The sequence below is a fragment of the Vigna angularis genome, chromosome 7, assembly GCF_016808095.1.
Source record: "Vigna angularis cultivar LongXiaoDou No.4 chromosome 7, ASM1680809v1, whole genome shotgun sequence".
NCBI lineage: Eukaryota > Viridiplantae > Streptophyta > Magnoliopsida > Fabales > Fabaceae > Vigna > Vigna angularis.
In genome coordinates this window covers 4,112,828-4,131,750 of record NC_068976.1, presented here as the reverse complement: position 1 = coordinate 4,131,750, position 18,923 = coordinate 4,112,828, and the positions used below count along the sequence as shown (strand labels likewise).

The 18,923-nt window shown below is 36.0% G+C and overlaps 1 protein-coding gene across 1 annotated transcript; it reads right to left on the bottom strand.

The window, feature by feature from the left end:
* Window positions 1–13,587: 13,587 nt before the first annotated feature.
* Window positions 13,588–17,161, bottom strand: LOC108336200 (putative UDP-glucuronate:xylan alpha-glucuronosyltransferase 3). Its single transcript, XM_017572547.2, has 4 exons — window positions 16,825–17,161; window positions 16,243–16,452; window positions 15,258–15,895; window positions 13,588–14,820 (listed from the first exon to the last, which is right to left on the bottom strand). Exons 1-4 carry the CDS (start codon window positions 16,881–16,883, stop codon window positions 13,790–13,792), a joined length of 1,938 nt encoding a protein of 645 aa, XP_017428036.1. The 5' UTR covers window positions 16,884–17,161; the 3' UTR covers window positions 13,588–13,789.
* Between the last annotated feature and the right edge of the window lie 1,762 nt (window positions 17,162–18,923).

Below are 18,923 nucleotides of genomic sequence, written 5' to 3'. Positions count from 1 at the left end.
TCCAATGGCATAAGTACCTTCTTCAGTTCATGCCTTAGTCCTCCCTCAAATTTTCGACATCTCCATTCTTTTGTGATATTCTGAGTATAAAATCTTGAGAGATAACTAAATTTTACCACGTACTCTTGTACTGATAGCCTTCTTTGTTGTAAGGTCAGAAACTCTGCCTCCCTTGCAAATTTTGCACTGTTTGGAAAATATTTTTCCAAGAACCTTATCTTAAAGTTCTCCCAATTCACAGCCTCACCACGAACCGTCATCAACCGAAAAATCTTCTCATTCTGCCTTAGCCAAGAGTCAGCCTCATCAGGAGTAGCCTCCCCATTAAATTTAGTTGGATCATGCCTTAAGAAGTCATTCGAGCTATAATGATTTTGAGGTACTTGATCAACTTCTTGTTGTTGCATCTTTGTCGAGTTTTAAATGATTTCTTCAAAAAGATAACAATACAATTTAGCATATGATATCAATTTCCTCAAATAGTCATTTTCATCATAAACCATTAATAGTTTTACTAAGAATAATAATTTCACTCCCCACAGTCCCAAAATATTTTCGAAACCATTGCTCTAATACCACACTGTAACACCCAAATAATTTAAAGGGTATTACTGGTAGTAGAGACTAAATTAGTCTGATATAAACAAACAAACTTTATTTCAATTCCTCCAAAGTACAATACCAAACTTACAAACTTTAAACAATATAGTCTTCACCACTTAACATAAATTTGAAATTTAACTTATAAGTCTTACACAACATATTTTTCCAATACAATTTATTCTTTTTACAAAAATCCCTGAAAGTTTTTCCCCGCATCTCTCTCTTCATCTCTAAGCTTTTTCAACCGCATCTGCAACATTATCTATTCACATATAACATGAGTTATATGATCATAGCACAAACAAATAAGGGTAAGCCAACCATATCATACAATCATTAAACTTATAATATAAATGTTTCAATCATGTATTTTTGCAATTGATAAATACCATTATCCCGATGTCATTAATTCATCATTTTTTTTAAATCACCTTTCTCATTTTCATAAACCTTACAAGTATACCATGCTTACTCACGAAGCCTTATGGTCAGACCGCTCTCTACCTGCTTCCTTAAGGCTCACCTGTATACTATGTCTTACTTTTTGAAGCCTTATGGTTAGACCTCTCTCTGCCTGCTTCTATAAAACTTACGGACCATATATTTATGTCAAAGCCTTATGGTCAGACCACTTTCTGCCAGCTTTCATAAACCTCGGTGTTACTCTGCTCATATCAAGCTCTCATGGTATAAACCAAACATACTACTCCAAGTAGTAAACATCATTTCATAAGTAATAATTTCTTATATCTACTCCCACATTTCATAAAAATCAACAAATCATACCCTCTTATCTACCTAACTCAATCATGTTTGTTCTTTACTCATAAATTGACAATAACTCGTTTTGGTGTCAACAAATTAAACATATTGCCAGATATCATACTTCATATTATAAACTCATTTTTCCCATAACGAGTATAACTCAACATATTTTCACAAATCAAAGGTCATATATCAGCTAAAATACATCAACATATCTTAGGAACTAAAATTTAAAGTTTGGGCTTAATGTAACGGTAAATGAAATATATATGAAGTTCTTACCATGATAACTTAAGAACAAAAATATAGTGTTCATCATACTTTTCAAAATTTTGAAATTTATTTCTCAACACATAGACTTCTAATTACAGATCCTAACGGTCAAATTATAGTAATATATCTTAGGAATCATATATCAAATTTTCAGGATGATCCAACGGTCAAATAGAATAGAATCTATATTTTTCCGAGAGTACTCAGTAATACAATTTTATTCAAACATGCCGAACTTATTTCTCCAAGTACAGACTCTTAATTAATGATTCAAACGGTCAAAGTAAAGAAATAGGTCTTAGGATCCATATATTAAAATTTTAGCTAAATCTAACGATAAAAACAATTAAGAGGAACATTTTACCACTGTAATTCGAACATAGAAAAATTAAAATCATGAAAACTAAGTTTACATAGATAACTACCATTACCAAAATTTTAACATGATCATAATTCATATTCATGATCATAATATGTATAAATATCATATGTAAGAAAGGATTAGCTCCACTACCATCAAAATAATCTTAATATAAAAATTCAGGGGAAATGAGAACTTGAATCTGGCAAAGCCGATTAGACAACTTCCCATTCTTCCAGAAAGATGCAATAAAAATAGATAAAACAATAAATTTCTGGGGAAACAAGAAGTTGAATCTGGAAGAGCCGGTTAGAAAACTTCTCATCCTTCCAAAAAGATGCAATAAAAATAGATAAAACAATAAAATTTCTGGGGAAACAAGAAGTTGAATCTGGCAGAGTCGATTAGACAACTTCTCATCCTTCCAACCATACAAAAAGAACGACTAATAACATACAGATAGCATACCATAATCAATATCACATTTTACAACTATCAAACTTGGATCTCCTCACAGAAGCATGTTCTTATTCAAAATTCAGATCACACAGAAACAAAATGCTTCATATTCAAGATTTAAGATCAAAAAAAGCAAAATATTACATGATCAAGACTCAGGATAATACAAAACAAAATCTTAATATTAACTCCCCTTACCTCTATTATAGACTTAATCTCCTCGTTCTTTGAAAACTTCCAGAATATCCCCTTTGCAACTAGAAATTTTTCCAACTCTCTTCTCTCAAAATTTTTCTATGTTTTTTGGTTTAAATTTTCAGCCTTCCCCCCTTGGCTATTTATTTCAAAAAAATTTACTATTCATTTTAACTATTCATTTTTTTATTCATTTTACTATTACAAAAATAATTTTTTACTTACAATTTGATGAATTCTGATCTCTTATGACTCAAGGCAACGTGGAATACTTATCCCTTCCAAAAATATTTTTTTTTAATATTCACTTTTTACTATTCACAATTGACTATTCACTTTTTACTTTTTTTTATATATTTTTTATTTAATCTAGTATCTGAATTGTAAATATTTTCTAGGATCTTACAAAAACTCAAATCAATGAGTACCACAAGCTGTTGGAAGATATCAAAGCATAAAATATTCTGCTATCGGATGAATTTGTTTCAGAACTTCTGATCAAGAAATTGCCGCCATCCTTGACAGATTACAAACAACAGTTGAAACACAGGCACAAACAGTGGTCTCTACCAAAACTCATTACACACACAATAATTGAAGATACCAACAGGAAGGAGTCTGCTACTACAAGGGCCAAAGCTTTATCTACAAAAGCAAATGTGGTAGAAGTAAAACTTCCTCCCAAAAGGTACGAATACAAACCTGATCACAAAAAGAAAAATAATTTTCTTAAATCTCGTCCCAATGAATCTAAACCCACCTTTAAGAAGAAAGAAAATTGCTTCGTATGTGGGAAGCTAGGCCATCATGCACCACAGTGCAGGCGTAGAGGGAGAAACAACAATCCTCCTAGGGCCAATATAGCCGAAGGAGATGACATTATTGCTGCGGTTGTTTCTCAAGTGAATTTGATGACCAATGGGAGCAAGTGGGTGGTAGACTCTAGTGCTACCAGGCATATATGTGCAAATAGACGTGCTTTTACCTCTTATACTAGTGTAGGGGATGGAGAAGAACACATCTACCTCAGTGATTCCAGGACCACTCCTGTTCTGGGAAAAGGAAAATTTCTTCTCAAACTCACATCTGGAAAGACTCTGGCCTTGAGTGATGTGCTACATGTTCCATCAATCAAAGTTAATTTAATCTCTGTAGCACTATTGGGAAAGGTGGGGGTTAAGGTGTCATTTGAGTCTGACAAGATGATCATGACAAAAAAACAATGTTTTCGTGGGAAGGGATATTGTGATCAATGACTCTTCATTCTAAATGTTTTTGAAAATATTAATGAATCAAGTTCTTCTGCTTATATTGTTGACTCGTATGATATATGGCATGCTAGATTAGGACATGTGAATTCCTCATATGTTTTGAAATTACAACGACTAGAATTGGTTAATATGCATGATAAACAGAGTAGTAAATGTGATATATATGTAGAATCTAAATAAACAAAGAAAACATGTTTTTCTGTAGAACGCCAAACTGAGATATTAGGGTTAATTCATACTGATCTAGTTGATATGAAACAAATCATGTCTAGAGGAGGTAAAAATTGTTTTGTGACCTTTATAGATGATTATTCTAGATACACCAAAGTTTACTTAATCAAACATAAAGATGAAGCCTTTGATGTGTTTTTAACCCATAAAGCAGAAGTAGAAAATCAATTGAATAAGAAAATTAAAAGAATTAGATCAGATAGAGGTGGTGAGTATGTGCTCTTTTATGACTTTTGTGTTAAAAAAGGAATTATCCATGAAGTGACCCCACCGTATTCACCTGAGTCTAATGGAGTAGTTGAGAGAAAAAATAGAACCCTTAAGGAAATGATGAACGCTATGCTTGTTAGTTCTGGTGCACCTGATAACCTTTAGGGAGAAGTCTTGCTTACTGCATGTTTCTTACAAAATAGAATACCCCATAAGAAAACCAGTAAAACTCCTTACGAGTTGTGGAAAGATTATCAACCTAACCTTAAATATCTAAGAGTGTGGGGGTGCTTAGCTAAGGTGATGTTACCTTATCCTAAGAAAAGGAAAATAGGCTCTAAAACCTCTGATTGTATGTTCTTAGGTTATGCTAAACATAGTGCTGCCTATAGATTTCTAGTTGTTAAAAGTAACATACTTGAGAGAAATTCTATATTGGAGACGAAAAATGCTGAGTTTTTTGAACACATGTTCCCTTAAAGGTTAGTGAGATGTCTCAACCTATTGATGAGAATGATAATAGTAATACCATGAATGAGGATTTGAGAAGAAGTAAAAGGCAAAGAAAGGAAACTTCCTTTGGAGATGATTTTTATATTTATCTTGTTGATAATGATCCAACAAGTTTTGTAGAAGCTACTACTGCGCCTGATGCAAAACAGTGGGATAAGGCCATTAGAACTAAAATTGAATCAATTCAAAAAAACAATACTTGGACTTTAGTAGATTTTCCTAAAGGAGCAAAGCCCATTGGTTGTAAGTGGATCTTTAAGAAAAAGTATCACCCTGATGGATCCATAGAGAAGTATAAGGCAAGGTTAGTGACAAAAGGATTTCCTCAAAAACCCAACATAGATTACTTTGATACTTTTGCTCCAGTGACTAGGATTTCCTTTATTCGAGTGTTGTTAGCCCTAGCAGTTATCCATAAACTAGTGATACATCAGATGGATGTTAAAACAGCCTTTTTGAATGGTGATTTAGAGGAGGAAATTTATATGACTCAACTTGAAGGGTCTGTTGTACCTGGTCAAGAGGATAAAGTATGTAAACTCTTAAAATCCTTGTATGGGTTGAAACGAACACCAAAACAATGGCATGAAAAACTTGATAATGTGTTACTTTGTGATGGTTTTTCACCTAATGATGCTGATAAATGTGTGTACTCTAAATTTGAAAATGGTGATTGTGTCATTATATGCTTGTCTGTGGATGACATGTTAATATTTGGTACATGCAATGATATTGTCGCTAGAACTAAATTGTTTCTAGGATCAAAATTTGAAATGAAAGACATGGGTGAAGCCAATGTGATTTTAGGTATTAGAATCATAAGGAAAGGATATAGTATATTACTATCTCAAGAACAATACATTGAGAAATTTCTTAAGAAGTTTGGGTTTTATGACCTAAAACCAGTGAGTACCCCTTATGATGCTAATTCTAAATTAATGAAAAATAAAGGAGAATCATTATCTCAGCCTCAGTATGCCCAGATAATTGGGAGCTTACTACACTTAATGAGCTTTTCTAGACCTGATATTGCTTATGCAGTAGGTAGATTGAGTATGTACACTCAATGTCCAAATCAGGAAAATTGGGATGCACTTGCTAGGCTTATGAGATACTTAAGAGGTTCAATGGATTATGCCATTGAATATAGTGGATTTCCCGCTGCACTAGAAGGGTAATGTGATGCTAACTGGATATCTGATTCAGATGAGACAAAATCCACTAGTGGTTATGTATTCACACTTGGGGGTGGTGCGATTACATGGAGATCAGCCAGACAAACAATTATTGCAAGATCAACAATGGAATCTAAGTTTGTTGCTCTTGAGATGGCTGATAATGAGGCTGAGTGGTTGGAAAACTTCTTAGCGAACATTCCACTAGGAATGAAACCAATTCCATCGGTATCAATACACTGTGATTGCCAATCGGCATAACTATAGATAAAAACAAGAATTACAATGGAAAAAATAGACATATTCAATTGAGACACAATTTGGTGAAGCAACTGTTAAAGAGTGGAACTATTTCCATTGATTATGTGAAGTCAGAACGAAATCTAGCAGATCCTCTGACAAAACCCCTCGGAAGACAAATGATATTAGAAACATCGAGGGGAATGAGACTTAAGCCACTTGCAAACAAACAAGTGATGATAACTCAACATTTATGATTGGAGATCCCATGAATAAGGTTCACATGGGTAAAAACAAGTCACTTGTTAGTTCTGATAGCACTAAATTGATTTTAATCAATTATGTCCCTTCCTATGGTGTGTGCGCGAAAATGCTAGAGACTGCATTATTAAGAGGCTGAACTTTGTCATTAAAATTCTATATGGTGATATAATTTTATCTTAAACAAAGTTTTTAATGATTTTCATATCCCTTATGGGTGGTGTATGATTTGCAGCATATACTTGATGAAATCACCTATATGAGTGTCAAGTGGGGCCACTTGCATGAGATCTTGGCATGATCTCTAGAGCACTCATGAATATCGGGCACGGCATGGCCTAGTAAGCGCAACACAACAATAACAAGAATTGTGGGGGTATATTGGGATTGATAAACCTCTAACACACGTCAAGTGTCTTTGGTTCATATAGCTTGCTATACCAACTACACTGTGTGTTAAGTTTCTAAATCTAAGATTGGTTCATATAGCTTGCTATACCAACTCTGATGCATTACATCCTTTGAGACCCAGAATAAAAGTTTTTATCTTTTCTTTCAACTCTCTTTTGCAATATGTGGGGGATTGTTATAATATATAGTGATATTGCAAAAGTTAAAGCCTTAGAATGTTTAGAACGTTGGTTGGCAACGGTAAAAATATATTTTATTAATTGCAACGTTAAAAGTTTTTAATAAGCAACGATAAAAAACTTTAGTGCTCCAACGTTAATTTGTTTTGCTTTTATTGTCTTTTATGTATTTTATTCTTTCCTAGCTCTATAAATAGAGAGTTATTTCCTCATTCCAAAACACACCAAAATCAGTCTTCTCTCATTTTTCTTTTCCTAGGACAGTGACTCTATGTAATGTCCCGACAACTCATAGGGACGTGCACGCTTAACCATGGAGTTCTTATGAGTTAGGCTACCGAAAAGCAAATGCATTTAGGTGATATGAGTAGCCAAATCAATCCCTTTAAGCTATCCTTCAACTGTATAGTCCCATACCTATACAGTCTCTAGATCCCTCTCATTCCGGTGTATGTTCGATTCATCCATGTGTCCCTTCCACTCGAAGCCTTCCAAGAGCCGCTTCTTCTCTGTGCCCCTTACACCATGCCTCTTGCACCGGCGTCACTCCCTGCCCTCGTCTCAGTGCCCGGGTGTCACACTCTACACGCCTCAAGAAATACTGTTTTGTCAGCTTATCTACAACACTTTAGAAAGTAATATAATGGCTCAACAATTTGACAACATTTCATTACTAATCTCAAAGTGAGAATATAAGGGTGAAGACACTCCAATTTGTAGAAGCAAAACCGTAAAAGCGCAAGCTTGACCTAACTTGGAGACCAAGGGAAAAATCATATCCAACAGTAGGAGGACATGTAGCCACTACCTATGGAGAATCCTCTCCATTCCTAGAATCACATATGGCCACTAACTATGGAAAATATTTTCCAATGTGAGCATGCTACATGGTCACACTCATAAAAGTGGGACATCTCATCCTCTTGTTCACCAAGCTAAGTTAAAACTTTGACCACATGGTCAACACATGCTAATAGACATCCATTTGGGTCAACATTGAGTGTTGACCTTGTTTGGTCCAAGTTGACCAAAAATCCTACACTTTTTGACCTAAAATACAAGGCCCAAAAAGAAATCTTAGACTACTTGGCCTATAAAACAATGACTTCAACCCTTCTTGAAAGTGCTTGGCTAGGGGGTATGTCATCACAACTGAGTTTGTTGGTGGCAAAAGATACACCATGTTCATTATAGATGATTACATTAGATGGACCTAGCTTAGGTTCCTTGTCTCCAAGGATGGATCTTTTAAGGTCATTTAAAAATTATACAAAAATACTTGAAATGAAAAACAAAACTTGTTTATTATAGCAATTATAAGTGATCACGAATAAAGTAGAGTACATAAACAGGCGTTTTCAATTATTTTGTAATGAAAGCCCTCATCTCAAGTTTTCAGTTATGTTTGTTGTTTAAGGTTCTTTTCTTCTATCAATTTCATTCTTCATTGATGTTATTAAGATTTTTTTTTCATTCCTATTTCAATTTATATGTGTTTGTATTTTAAATTTTGCAATCTAATCTTATTCCTTGTATACTCATGATCATGTGTTGAAATCATTCACTCAAGTTTCTAATGGGTTATTCTGGAAAACTACGGAAAAATCATAAAATGATAAGCTCCTTCGTAAATGCATCCCCCACCAAACCCTAATCCATTGACGAAAATGAAGAGAAACATCTTATAAATGTTTTGCTGTGTTGAGAATCCAAAATTGTGGCGAAAAAGGTGCACACAAATTTCTTCTCAATCTTTTAGGTGTTGTGTGGGAGAAGAATCAATTTTCCTTATTCTTAATTTGAACAGATTCGGTTCTTCTCCTCTTAATAATAACAAATATAATAATGATAATAATAACAAATAATATTAATAATAGTTTATTTAAACTAATTATATTTTATTTTAAATTAATTTTAATTATATAGATAAAATGATAGTCAGTCAATTATATCAATTAACATATTTTTTAATTTATCAAATCTATTATATTATTCTCTAACTTAAGTTTTTCTCTTCCTTCATTCCTTAGAGAGTTTTTAGGGTATGCTTGTTTTTAATGATGAATATGAAGGATAGCAAGTAGATAGATTTGAAAAGATGTAAAGATAAAGTTTATGTTGATTGTTTTAAGAAATTTGAAAGTGAAAGAGAAGATATTTAAAGATAAAATTTGTGAAAGTTTTTGAATCAATGTGATAGATAAAAATAATATTTTAATAAATTAAAATGTAAGATTACAATTTTACACTTATAGGTAAAATAAGGTTTAAACTCTCGGATGATCCTCATATTTGTACGGGAATCTCAAGTGAGTTCTCATATTTGAAATTGTCTCAATTGAGTCATAATATTTGTAAAATTGAGCCAATTTTGTCCTAACCGTTAAGTTGTCACATACGACGTTAAGTAATGATGACGTGGTGTACAGATAATATGTTGATGTGTATTATTTGATTATGTGGACTTTGTTATTTAAATAAGCAGTGTTTGACATAGCACAAATCTAATTGTTTACTTTAGGAAATTAGGGATTTCATTTGATCTCTTCGTCTTGTCTAAGCACCTGATACTCTTCGTCTTGTCTAAGAAATTTGTGTTGGTGCAGTAAGAAGCTCTTTCTTCCAAGAACGAGAAAAAAAAGAGGTTGTCCCATTCTTCTTCCTAGTTAGCCGCAATAGAGGGTTTCTCTTGTTCAAAAAGAAAAGGGTTCTCCTTTTGACCAATGTTGTCGCTCACCTCCGTGGCTGGCCGAAATCATTGCCGGCAACGTCACCCATGCTGGAAGTGCCGCTGCCACCTGCAACGTTTCTCCCTTCACGTGTTATGACTCCTGGACTGTGCCCACCTCCACGACCAAGGCTCGTCCCCAAATTGCCACACTATGCCACTACCAACGCTCATTGTCACGTCGCCGCCGGTAATCCTGGTTGTCGTTGAAGGCATCGCCGGTGAGGGAAAAAACGCACTCCATTATGTGAATCCTGAGCCGTCGTGATCAATTCGCCTATACTCGAAATCCACACTCGTCGCCAGCGATGTCGCCGACGATTATCTTCTTATTTGTATTGTGTTTTATTGGGTATGGCTTTGGGGTTTCGGGTGGTTGGAGGTTGAACATGGTTGTGGCTAGGATGTTGAATCTGTATTTTAGTGTTCTCTGTTATTGGGGGGCAATGAATAGGTATTGATAAATGGGTTTCAGGTTCTTGTCTCTTTTTCAGGTGACGATTAGTGTTTAAATTGGGTGATGAAGACATTATAGAGCCTAAATAGTATCTTTGAAAAACATATTCGTATACACAATATGTACAGGCATTAAAATATTGAGTTGGGGTTGTTCGCAAAACTGAAAGAGATATGGGGAAGAAGATAAGTGCTCGCGTGAAGGAAGAACCTTTCCCAGAGTTGGGGTTGTCCGCGAGACCGAAAGAGATATGAGGAAAAAGATAGGTGCTCCCCTAGAAGTCCTTTTGCACGAGATCAAAGAGCCCTCAAGCTAGGTTTTATTTTTTGAGAATTGGGAGCAAAATTGAGAACAAAAACCCTAACGTATTTAGAAGAGGAAGAGGGACTACCCAGATTGGGTTTTCGAAATAAAGAGAGGAAAGCAATATTTGGAGTTCAATTTAGGTTTTTTGGGTTCAATTAGGATTAAATTGGTTTAATTACATTCCCCATTTCTTCCATGGGGAGGTTTGGTGGCCGGTGACTTACAACGAGGTCCATGGGGAGCGAGCCTCTGTAAATTTCGATTAGAAATCAATTTCTTTGTTTGATTAGGAATAAATTTTGCCACGTCAAAAACTCTTACTTTTAAAAAAAAATTCCACATAATTAGATACTTTTACATCAGCGTGCACCATGTCAGCACCTCTTAACACCGTCTGTGACAACTTAACGGTTAGGGCAAAATTGGCTCATTTTTACAAATATTATGACCCAATTAAGACAATGTTACAAACATGAGGACTCACTTGAGACTCTCATACAAATATGAGGATCATCTGAAGGTTTAAACCTTAAAATAAATATATAATAAAATATAATTATTATTATTTTTAGGGTTAAATATGTTTAGTCCCTCAACTATCAATCGATTTTGTTTTTCGTCCCTATTTCAAACTTTGTACGCTTTGATCCCTCTCCTTAAAGAAATCATAATTTTTGGTCCTCCAAAACTAACACCGTTAAATTTAATCTAACGTGGCTAACGGTATGCCACGTTTCTGTCATGGTAAAAATTGAAAATATGTAAAAATAGTCTGAGCTGGCTAACGACCCTCCTTCCTCTCTCAACCTCCACCCCCGACACCACCACCTCTGCCTCGGCCTTTCACCTCAGCCCCGCCTCCCTCCACCGCCCTTCGGCGACCTCCGCTGCCCTCCGCCACCTCTCCAGAAAGCCTCTCATCCTCGTTCTCTCCGTCTACAACAATCTAGTGGGTCGTTCTTCAACTATTGTAAGTTGTTTCGCAGAAAATAAAAAAATTCTTTTATTTCTTTGTTATCTGAGGGAGAAAATCTAGAAAAAAGACTTGATTTTTATCATACGTGATGAGGGAGAAAATATGGAAAAAAGGGAAAATCCGATGTTGTCCAATTAGTTTGGGAGCTCAACTCGGGCTTCTTGTTGAAAGTGTGAACAAAGACTTTATTTTTATCCTTGCTTGACACTTGAAGCTGCTTCACAAAAACAGAACTGGTTGTAATCAAACGGGATGAGGCAGGACGAAGCAAGATAAAGGAATCCATGTAATACCCATAACGGAGTGTTGCTGAAACTGCAAAATAGAAACATAGAGAAAAAAGGAAAAAAAGAAAAAGGCAATGCGTTAGAAAGAGTGATGAAAGGAGGGAGGGAAGATATTTTTCGGGCAATGCGTTGGGACACACTTGGGATATTTTTCGGGCTGCAGTTCTGATGCACTCTTGGCACATGTGGTTGGTGACATCGCCACGACACATGAAGGAGATGTAAATGGTTTCCTTGCCGTCTCCACCAACCGATGTGGTGTTGAAGAATAGTGCAGTAGTGGCGTGGGAAGATAGGGATGGGAGGAGGGTTGAGAGGTTGGATTCGTAGGTGCTGTTTGGAGCGAAGGTTTTGTTGCTTGAACAACTGTGATTCAGGTAGTAAATTTCAATGGCGTTGTGATATGCGTGGATGGGTTTCTTCTTTGGAGCGCGATTTAGGGTTGAGTTTTGTCATGGTTGGCGATGGCGAGAGGTTGGTGGTGGCAGGCTTGCGTGAGGACGAAGTTGAAGGGGAAGGTGGTGGTGAGGAAGAGAGAAGGAGAAGAGGGTGGTGAATAGTGGCACACCGTGAACGTGGCACAAGATTACTGTGAAAGCTGGTATCATGTGTGGCAGACCGTTAGCCACGTCAAATTAAATTTAACGGTGTTAGTTTTGGAGGACCAAAAATTATGATTTTTTTAAGGAGAGGCATCAAAGCGTACAAAGTTTGAAATAGGGACGAAAAACAAATCACTTAATAGTTGAGGGACTAAAAACATATTTAACCCTTATTTTTATTATTATTATTATTATTATTATGTTTAATTACTCAATTTTCGTTATTATTATTTTAAATTAAACCTTATTATTATTAATCACATCTTCTGGAACTGGTTCATCTTCAACAATGCACATCTTCAACCTTTTTCCACACCTCTAGATCCACCCGCTGCCACCAGCCCACACTTTCTTCAACTTCTTCATCTTCAACCATTCACACATTCAAGCTCTTTCACCACCTTTACTTCCTGGCACCACAACCACAACATCACCAGAATCAATTTCAAACGAGCAAAATAGGTTCTCATATATGGGACAAAATAAGCATTGACCGTTTTATTATTTCACTTTCCATCCCTTCAAATCTTCTCATCTCAGTGAGGTTGTTGGTGATCTTTCTCCCTCAAATCCGCGCCTGCAAATCCACCCAAATCGGTTGAAGCAAACACACATAAAAAGTGAATAACATTAATCATAATTAAATTCGCCTAACACGCGTAACAACTTTAATATGCACAATATAGTTCGCCGTAAATGGCATGTGTATATACATATACTCTCTAGTGATGAAAATGAAGACAGTGATCGCCATGCAAGAGCGTGAGCGGTACTTTTGACCTTGAGGAAAATAAAATCTCAGAAATAAATTTGTGTCAGGATAAAAAGGAAATAAATATATTTAACTCCTCAACTTTTATCGTTAATTCTCAAATAATTCAGAGCGTTTTGGCAGAGAAATAAATCAGTGCAGAAATATCAAGTCCTCATGCCATCCATAAACCCCATCATACTTTCAGTTTCAATAAAGATCAGAGAACCAGTATTAATTCATCATTCGTGCCACTTCTTAAGGTAACAGTAGATGCCTAATTACTGATGCGGAGTTACAGTATGAAAAGATAGAAAGCACAGCGAAAACGGCGGCAGGAGAAGATATTTAATGAAATATTAAAGTCATTTACTTTGAATATAAGAGTAACTGATGCACTTTCAACGTATAATCCTTTGACCTAAACCATACTCTGGGACCAAAAATAGCCTTATGCCATCACTTGCCTGTAGACGAGGGTAATGAGAGAAACACTACAGTAAATATATGGAAGTATGAACTACGAGAAGTAAATTCATAAAGACGAGAGAGATTTGGTTTGGACAACAGGTGGCGAATTGTTAACAGTGGAATTATCTGTCCAATTCTTTTCACCCCAATGCCATAACATGCTCTCCCAAAAACAGAAATCCTCAAAGCACGTTTTCAATCTTGGATCTTCTATCTTGATTTTCCAGTGACCGTCACTGTAGTTTCCCTTTTCTGCTTGTCTACGATCCCACTCTAATGAAGCCTTCTGCTTGGACCTAAGCAGACAGTACTTATGCAAGTTTTGTGGCATTGCATCATGCACCTCCCACCATCTTGCATGAGCCACATCACTTGCAAACTCCTGCAGAATGTCCACATTCCAGTTGCAGTCATAGTCTCGAAAGCAAAGCCATGGTTTATAACCCAGATAATGGATGACATAAAGGATTGGTGGATCGGCTCCGAAGAGACGGGTTTTCATCACTTTTTTCTCTTCCTCATCACCTTCCCAGAAGTGCTTCAAGAAGTTCATATGTTTTGGAATCCGGTGCCACCATGTGAAAATTTCATTAAGATACCCCTGGTCCCCTCCATTGTAGGAGACAATCTCATTGATGTGATCCATAAGCAGTTGGAATGTACAATTTGATGGTTCAACCACCATTACACCTGAGTTGAACAGCGTAGCATTGTTTCCTATGGCAGTTATTTCAGGCATCTCAAAAAGGAAATCGATATTTCTAAGAATCAGAAGGTCAGCATCAATGAAAATGATTTTATCATAATCTGTTAGCTGCCAGAGACGGAATTTGCTGTAGTTCCACTCGTTGTATGCCTCTGGTTCTGCTTTTGGATTCCTGATTCTTTGGATTGTGTGAATCTTCCATCCGGCAGCCTCCAAGCCACCTCTATGATAGTCAGTAATCGTGTCGTCAACAAGAATCACAAGATCTCGTGTTGAACCAGCCATTCGAATACTCTGAGCAGCAGTAATAGCTCCACAAACATATAAGTGTGCAGAGTGCAGGATGGTTGCATAAGCTTCTCGGTGTGGCCTTTCTGAATAGAAATTTTCTGGTAAAAGAATATAGTTAGTCTCTGATCAGTGTATCCAGTTAATTTCATAGATCAAGAAACTTCAAAGGCAACGGAATAATATACTTTCAGAAGCCACATTGCCTTTCAGGACTATATCATAAAAGAAGTATAATAACCTAAAAAATAATTTTGATGCAACAAAACAGGATTTAAGTAATTTAAAAGTTCATGTTTTCAGTGGCACTACAAAGGAAACCTGTTGTGACATCATACACCATGCTCCTTGGCCAACCTTTTATTTTCCATTTTAGTCTTCAATAAAGAAAAATGTGGTACACTTAAATTTTGAAACTCAAACTGATTGTTGCTTAAAAAACATGATGGAAACATGATTCCGGGATAAGGAGACCAAATGAAAAAAGCAAGGACGAAATGAGAACATAGCGTAAGAAACAAGTTTATTTGAACCTGACCTTTAGCCTTCATAGGAACTGCTAGTTCACATGAACCAATTGGTAGCTGCAGCTTATCCCTCAGTCTATTCAGGTTGGGTTCATAAAGCCAGGCACTCCCTTCATGCTGTATAAGGTCCTTGCAAGTAAATAGATTTGGAATCGGGAAGCAATCCGTGACCAAAAGCACACGCACTGGATGATATCCTTTGGAAGAGGCAGCAAGTCTTGCAGCTTCAATTTGCAAGTGCAAACGAGCTACATCTCTAGACCAGCGTCCTGACGTGTGGCAGGGAAGCTTGACAGCAATAAGATCAAGCCGGGGCTTTCCTGGTACCTGAATCCTAGGTAGAGCTGGACAAGTAGGGAACTCATATTCTTCTTCTTCATCTATCCATTCGGGATACAGAACTTCCCAAGTAATATTACTTGAAACATAGTCCAGACTAAGGACTACATGCTCTGCTTCTGGTATCAGCTCCTTCCAGTGGTCATTCTCACTGTCATTGAAGTTTAATAAGCCAACACCCTGATATGTGTCCTTATCCTTCAAATTTTCGAGAACATTAGATATTTGGTTCCACTCAATATTGAGAAATGATGCATAACGTGAATCAATTCCTCCAAATCCTCCTCTCCAGCTGTTTATAAAAGTTGGCCTGCATAAAAAAAAAAAAGACAAGTTAAGACAATGAAAGATGTAACCGTACTAAATCACCCTTTACGATCTGAACAAATACATTGCCGCAGTATTTCAAGAACACGAGACATAATCTTCGAACCGACACATGTTTATACATAGACAGATTCAAATTCGTAACACTAAATGAATTATCCTTCTAATACATACTGCAAGAAGAAGAAATCCAAGAGCAAGCTTTATCTTCCAGAAAAGCAAAATTTAAGAAACAAAACTACTACGAATATATAACAGCAGGAAACTACCAGAGCTCGAAATAGAAGGATGCAAAAAATGTGAAAATACGGATAAAAACAAAAGACATACCGCGACATAATAGAGTTTGACAAATGATCGGTATTGTAAACAGCTGGAGGATGGAAAATGGTAACCAAGGTTCCCAATATAACAATAACCAAAACTAATTTCCAATTTGGCCTGCATGTTATACTCCTCTCTTGGAACGGAGTATGCAACAACTTCTCAACATCTTTGAAATCTTTACTTCTTTGAGACCTTCTCTTGCCGGTATCTTCACTGCACCAACAAGAAAGAAAAGTAAACAAAAATTCAGTATCCAATAAACATGAGAAACAGTCCAAGTAGCACGAAATCATCAAGATCAAGGTTCAATTTCCCTCATCATTATTGCATTGCTGAGATACCAAGATCCTACGAACATATCGCGCCAATTTTGAATTACGACACAAGAAATACAGTTCGCCGGCAAAAGATTCCGTTATCTTCGTAGAAATAAATAAAAGCAAAAATTGAAGCAGATATCGAGGATTTCGAAATTCTCTACAGCTCAAGTGCTAAAAATAGATGTGACATCTAAAATGCAGTTCACACAAGAAGATACAAAAACAAACGCAAACTAAAGTAAGGCATGAAGTAACGGTGCAAAACCTAAAGGAGGCGGAGGAGCGGTGGCGCGGCTCCACGAAGTTCGGAGACGGTCCCCTCATTTTCCGATTCGGTTCAAGGAAGCATCAGATTCGAATACAGAACGAGGAAATGGCGAGGGAAGAGGAGAAAAGTTGGAAGTAGAAGAAGTGAAGTATGATTGGATTCAAATGGAGGAAGATCAAGCCAAAGAAACAGAATTGAAGGAAAGAGGAATCGACAAATGTCGCAGACGGTTTAAATGCTGCGTTTGACGAGTTTGTAAGAAGCAGAAACAGAGAGACCTAGTCTCTCTCTATATACATATATAACTCTGCTGTTACACTCCACCTTTAATAACTTGAAAATAATCACATTTTGAGATCATTTCACTGTTGCTGATTCGACCATTTATCACAAACCTAGTTTTCTTTTCTTTTATCTGGAAAGTCTACCGTGTGTGAATTTAATCATTGTGTTACTGTGAGAGTTGCAAGTTTTCACATATTACTAATTTTTTATTTTTAGAGCTGCAAATTTTGAGAAATAGAAAAAATAAAAATAAGTCAACATAAACATAAAATTTAAAGCATAACTATTTATACTCTCTAGTTAAAAATAAAATACTATATAAAACTAGAAAACATAAAGATTTGCCAAAGAAATTCCGCCTTCTAAATATTTATTGGATTAGGAAACAGTCAACACTATTTTAAGTATTTATTATCATTAATTCATACATTTTTATATACCAAAGTAGTAATTAGTTCTGACCAAAAGTTATTGTTAGTGTGTGACAGGCAATTTTTTAATATTAATTACTAATGACCCAGAAATCTTTATTTTATTTATAAAAAATACGTTACTTTTTTTTAAATAATTGACATTTAATAAGTAAATTATAACGATGTTCAATGTAAATTTTGTTATCCTTTCACCGTTAGAGATTATTTGACCAAGTGAAAAAGAAAATATAAACGAAAACTAAAACTAAAGTTAAAGTTAGAAAAAGTTTGTGAATTTGATATAATGTTTAGTAGTTGTTGTATGTAACATTTCAATTTTTGAAATGTTAAAGGTTATTAACCATTGATAAAATTCAAAATTTATCATAACACGAAACGTATTTGATGAGGAAGCTTCAGGTAAGTTTTTTAGATCAGAGGCAGCTGAAGTAGTTGCTTGGGGTTTGGCAGCAATGGTGCAGAGGGATTTAGTGATGTTGATGATGGATGTAGAGCTATTTGGAGGGTGGAACTCTAGCTCAGAGGACCTTCACGGGAAGGAAGTTAGGTGGAGAGGAAAAGCTCAATTTAGAGGTGACTTTTGGTTAGAGTTTGGGTGCTGGAAATGCTTCAGCATGGTAAACTCATTTCATTCAAAAGTGAGTTTACAAAGAGGAGGTGGGTGAATTTATAGGAGATTCACCCTTCCTGATACAATGCTGATCATCAGCCATGATCTATGAATCTAATGCCACGTATAGGGAAGCAAATATGGTGTTGGGTTCATGAAAAACACATGATCCATGCATTGAAATAGCTGGCTAAAGGAAGTCGCGCTCGAGCGCTCCACAGTCCTCGCTCAAGCGTGCGATGATCTTTCTGGATTTTGTGAAGCAGCACGTACTGGCTGATTGGCGCTCAGACGCCTCTTGGTTGCGCTCAGGTGCCTCTTGGTTGCGCTCAAACGCGCGATGGTCATCCTACAAAGTATTCCAAGGTGTGTTGGCTTGTTTCCAAGGTCCTTGTAATGCCTTATTTGTCATTCTTCTAGTGATGGGTCCTTAACTAATTGATGGGCTTGAACCCAAGTCATCATCTCTTCCCATTTGCGAAGGATTTGTCCTCAAATCTGGTGGGTCGTTTTGATTATGAGGACTTATTTTTGCTGACTTCACAAGAATTCCTCCTAGGTCAAATGTCCATCTGCAGTAAGCATCAAACATATCTCGAATTGATTTATTTGACCCATTAAAATATATAAAATAATATGTTTAGAAGAGGGTTTCCTGGTTTTGCAATTTTCAAATTTAATACAACAAAGAAACTTTGCTTCTTTTGAAATTTTATTTTTGCCTTGAGTTAGTGGTATCCATAAAGGTAACCGTAACTCAAGTTGTG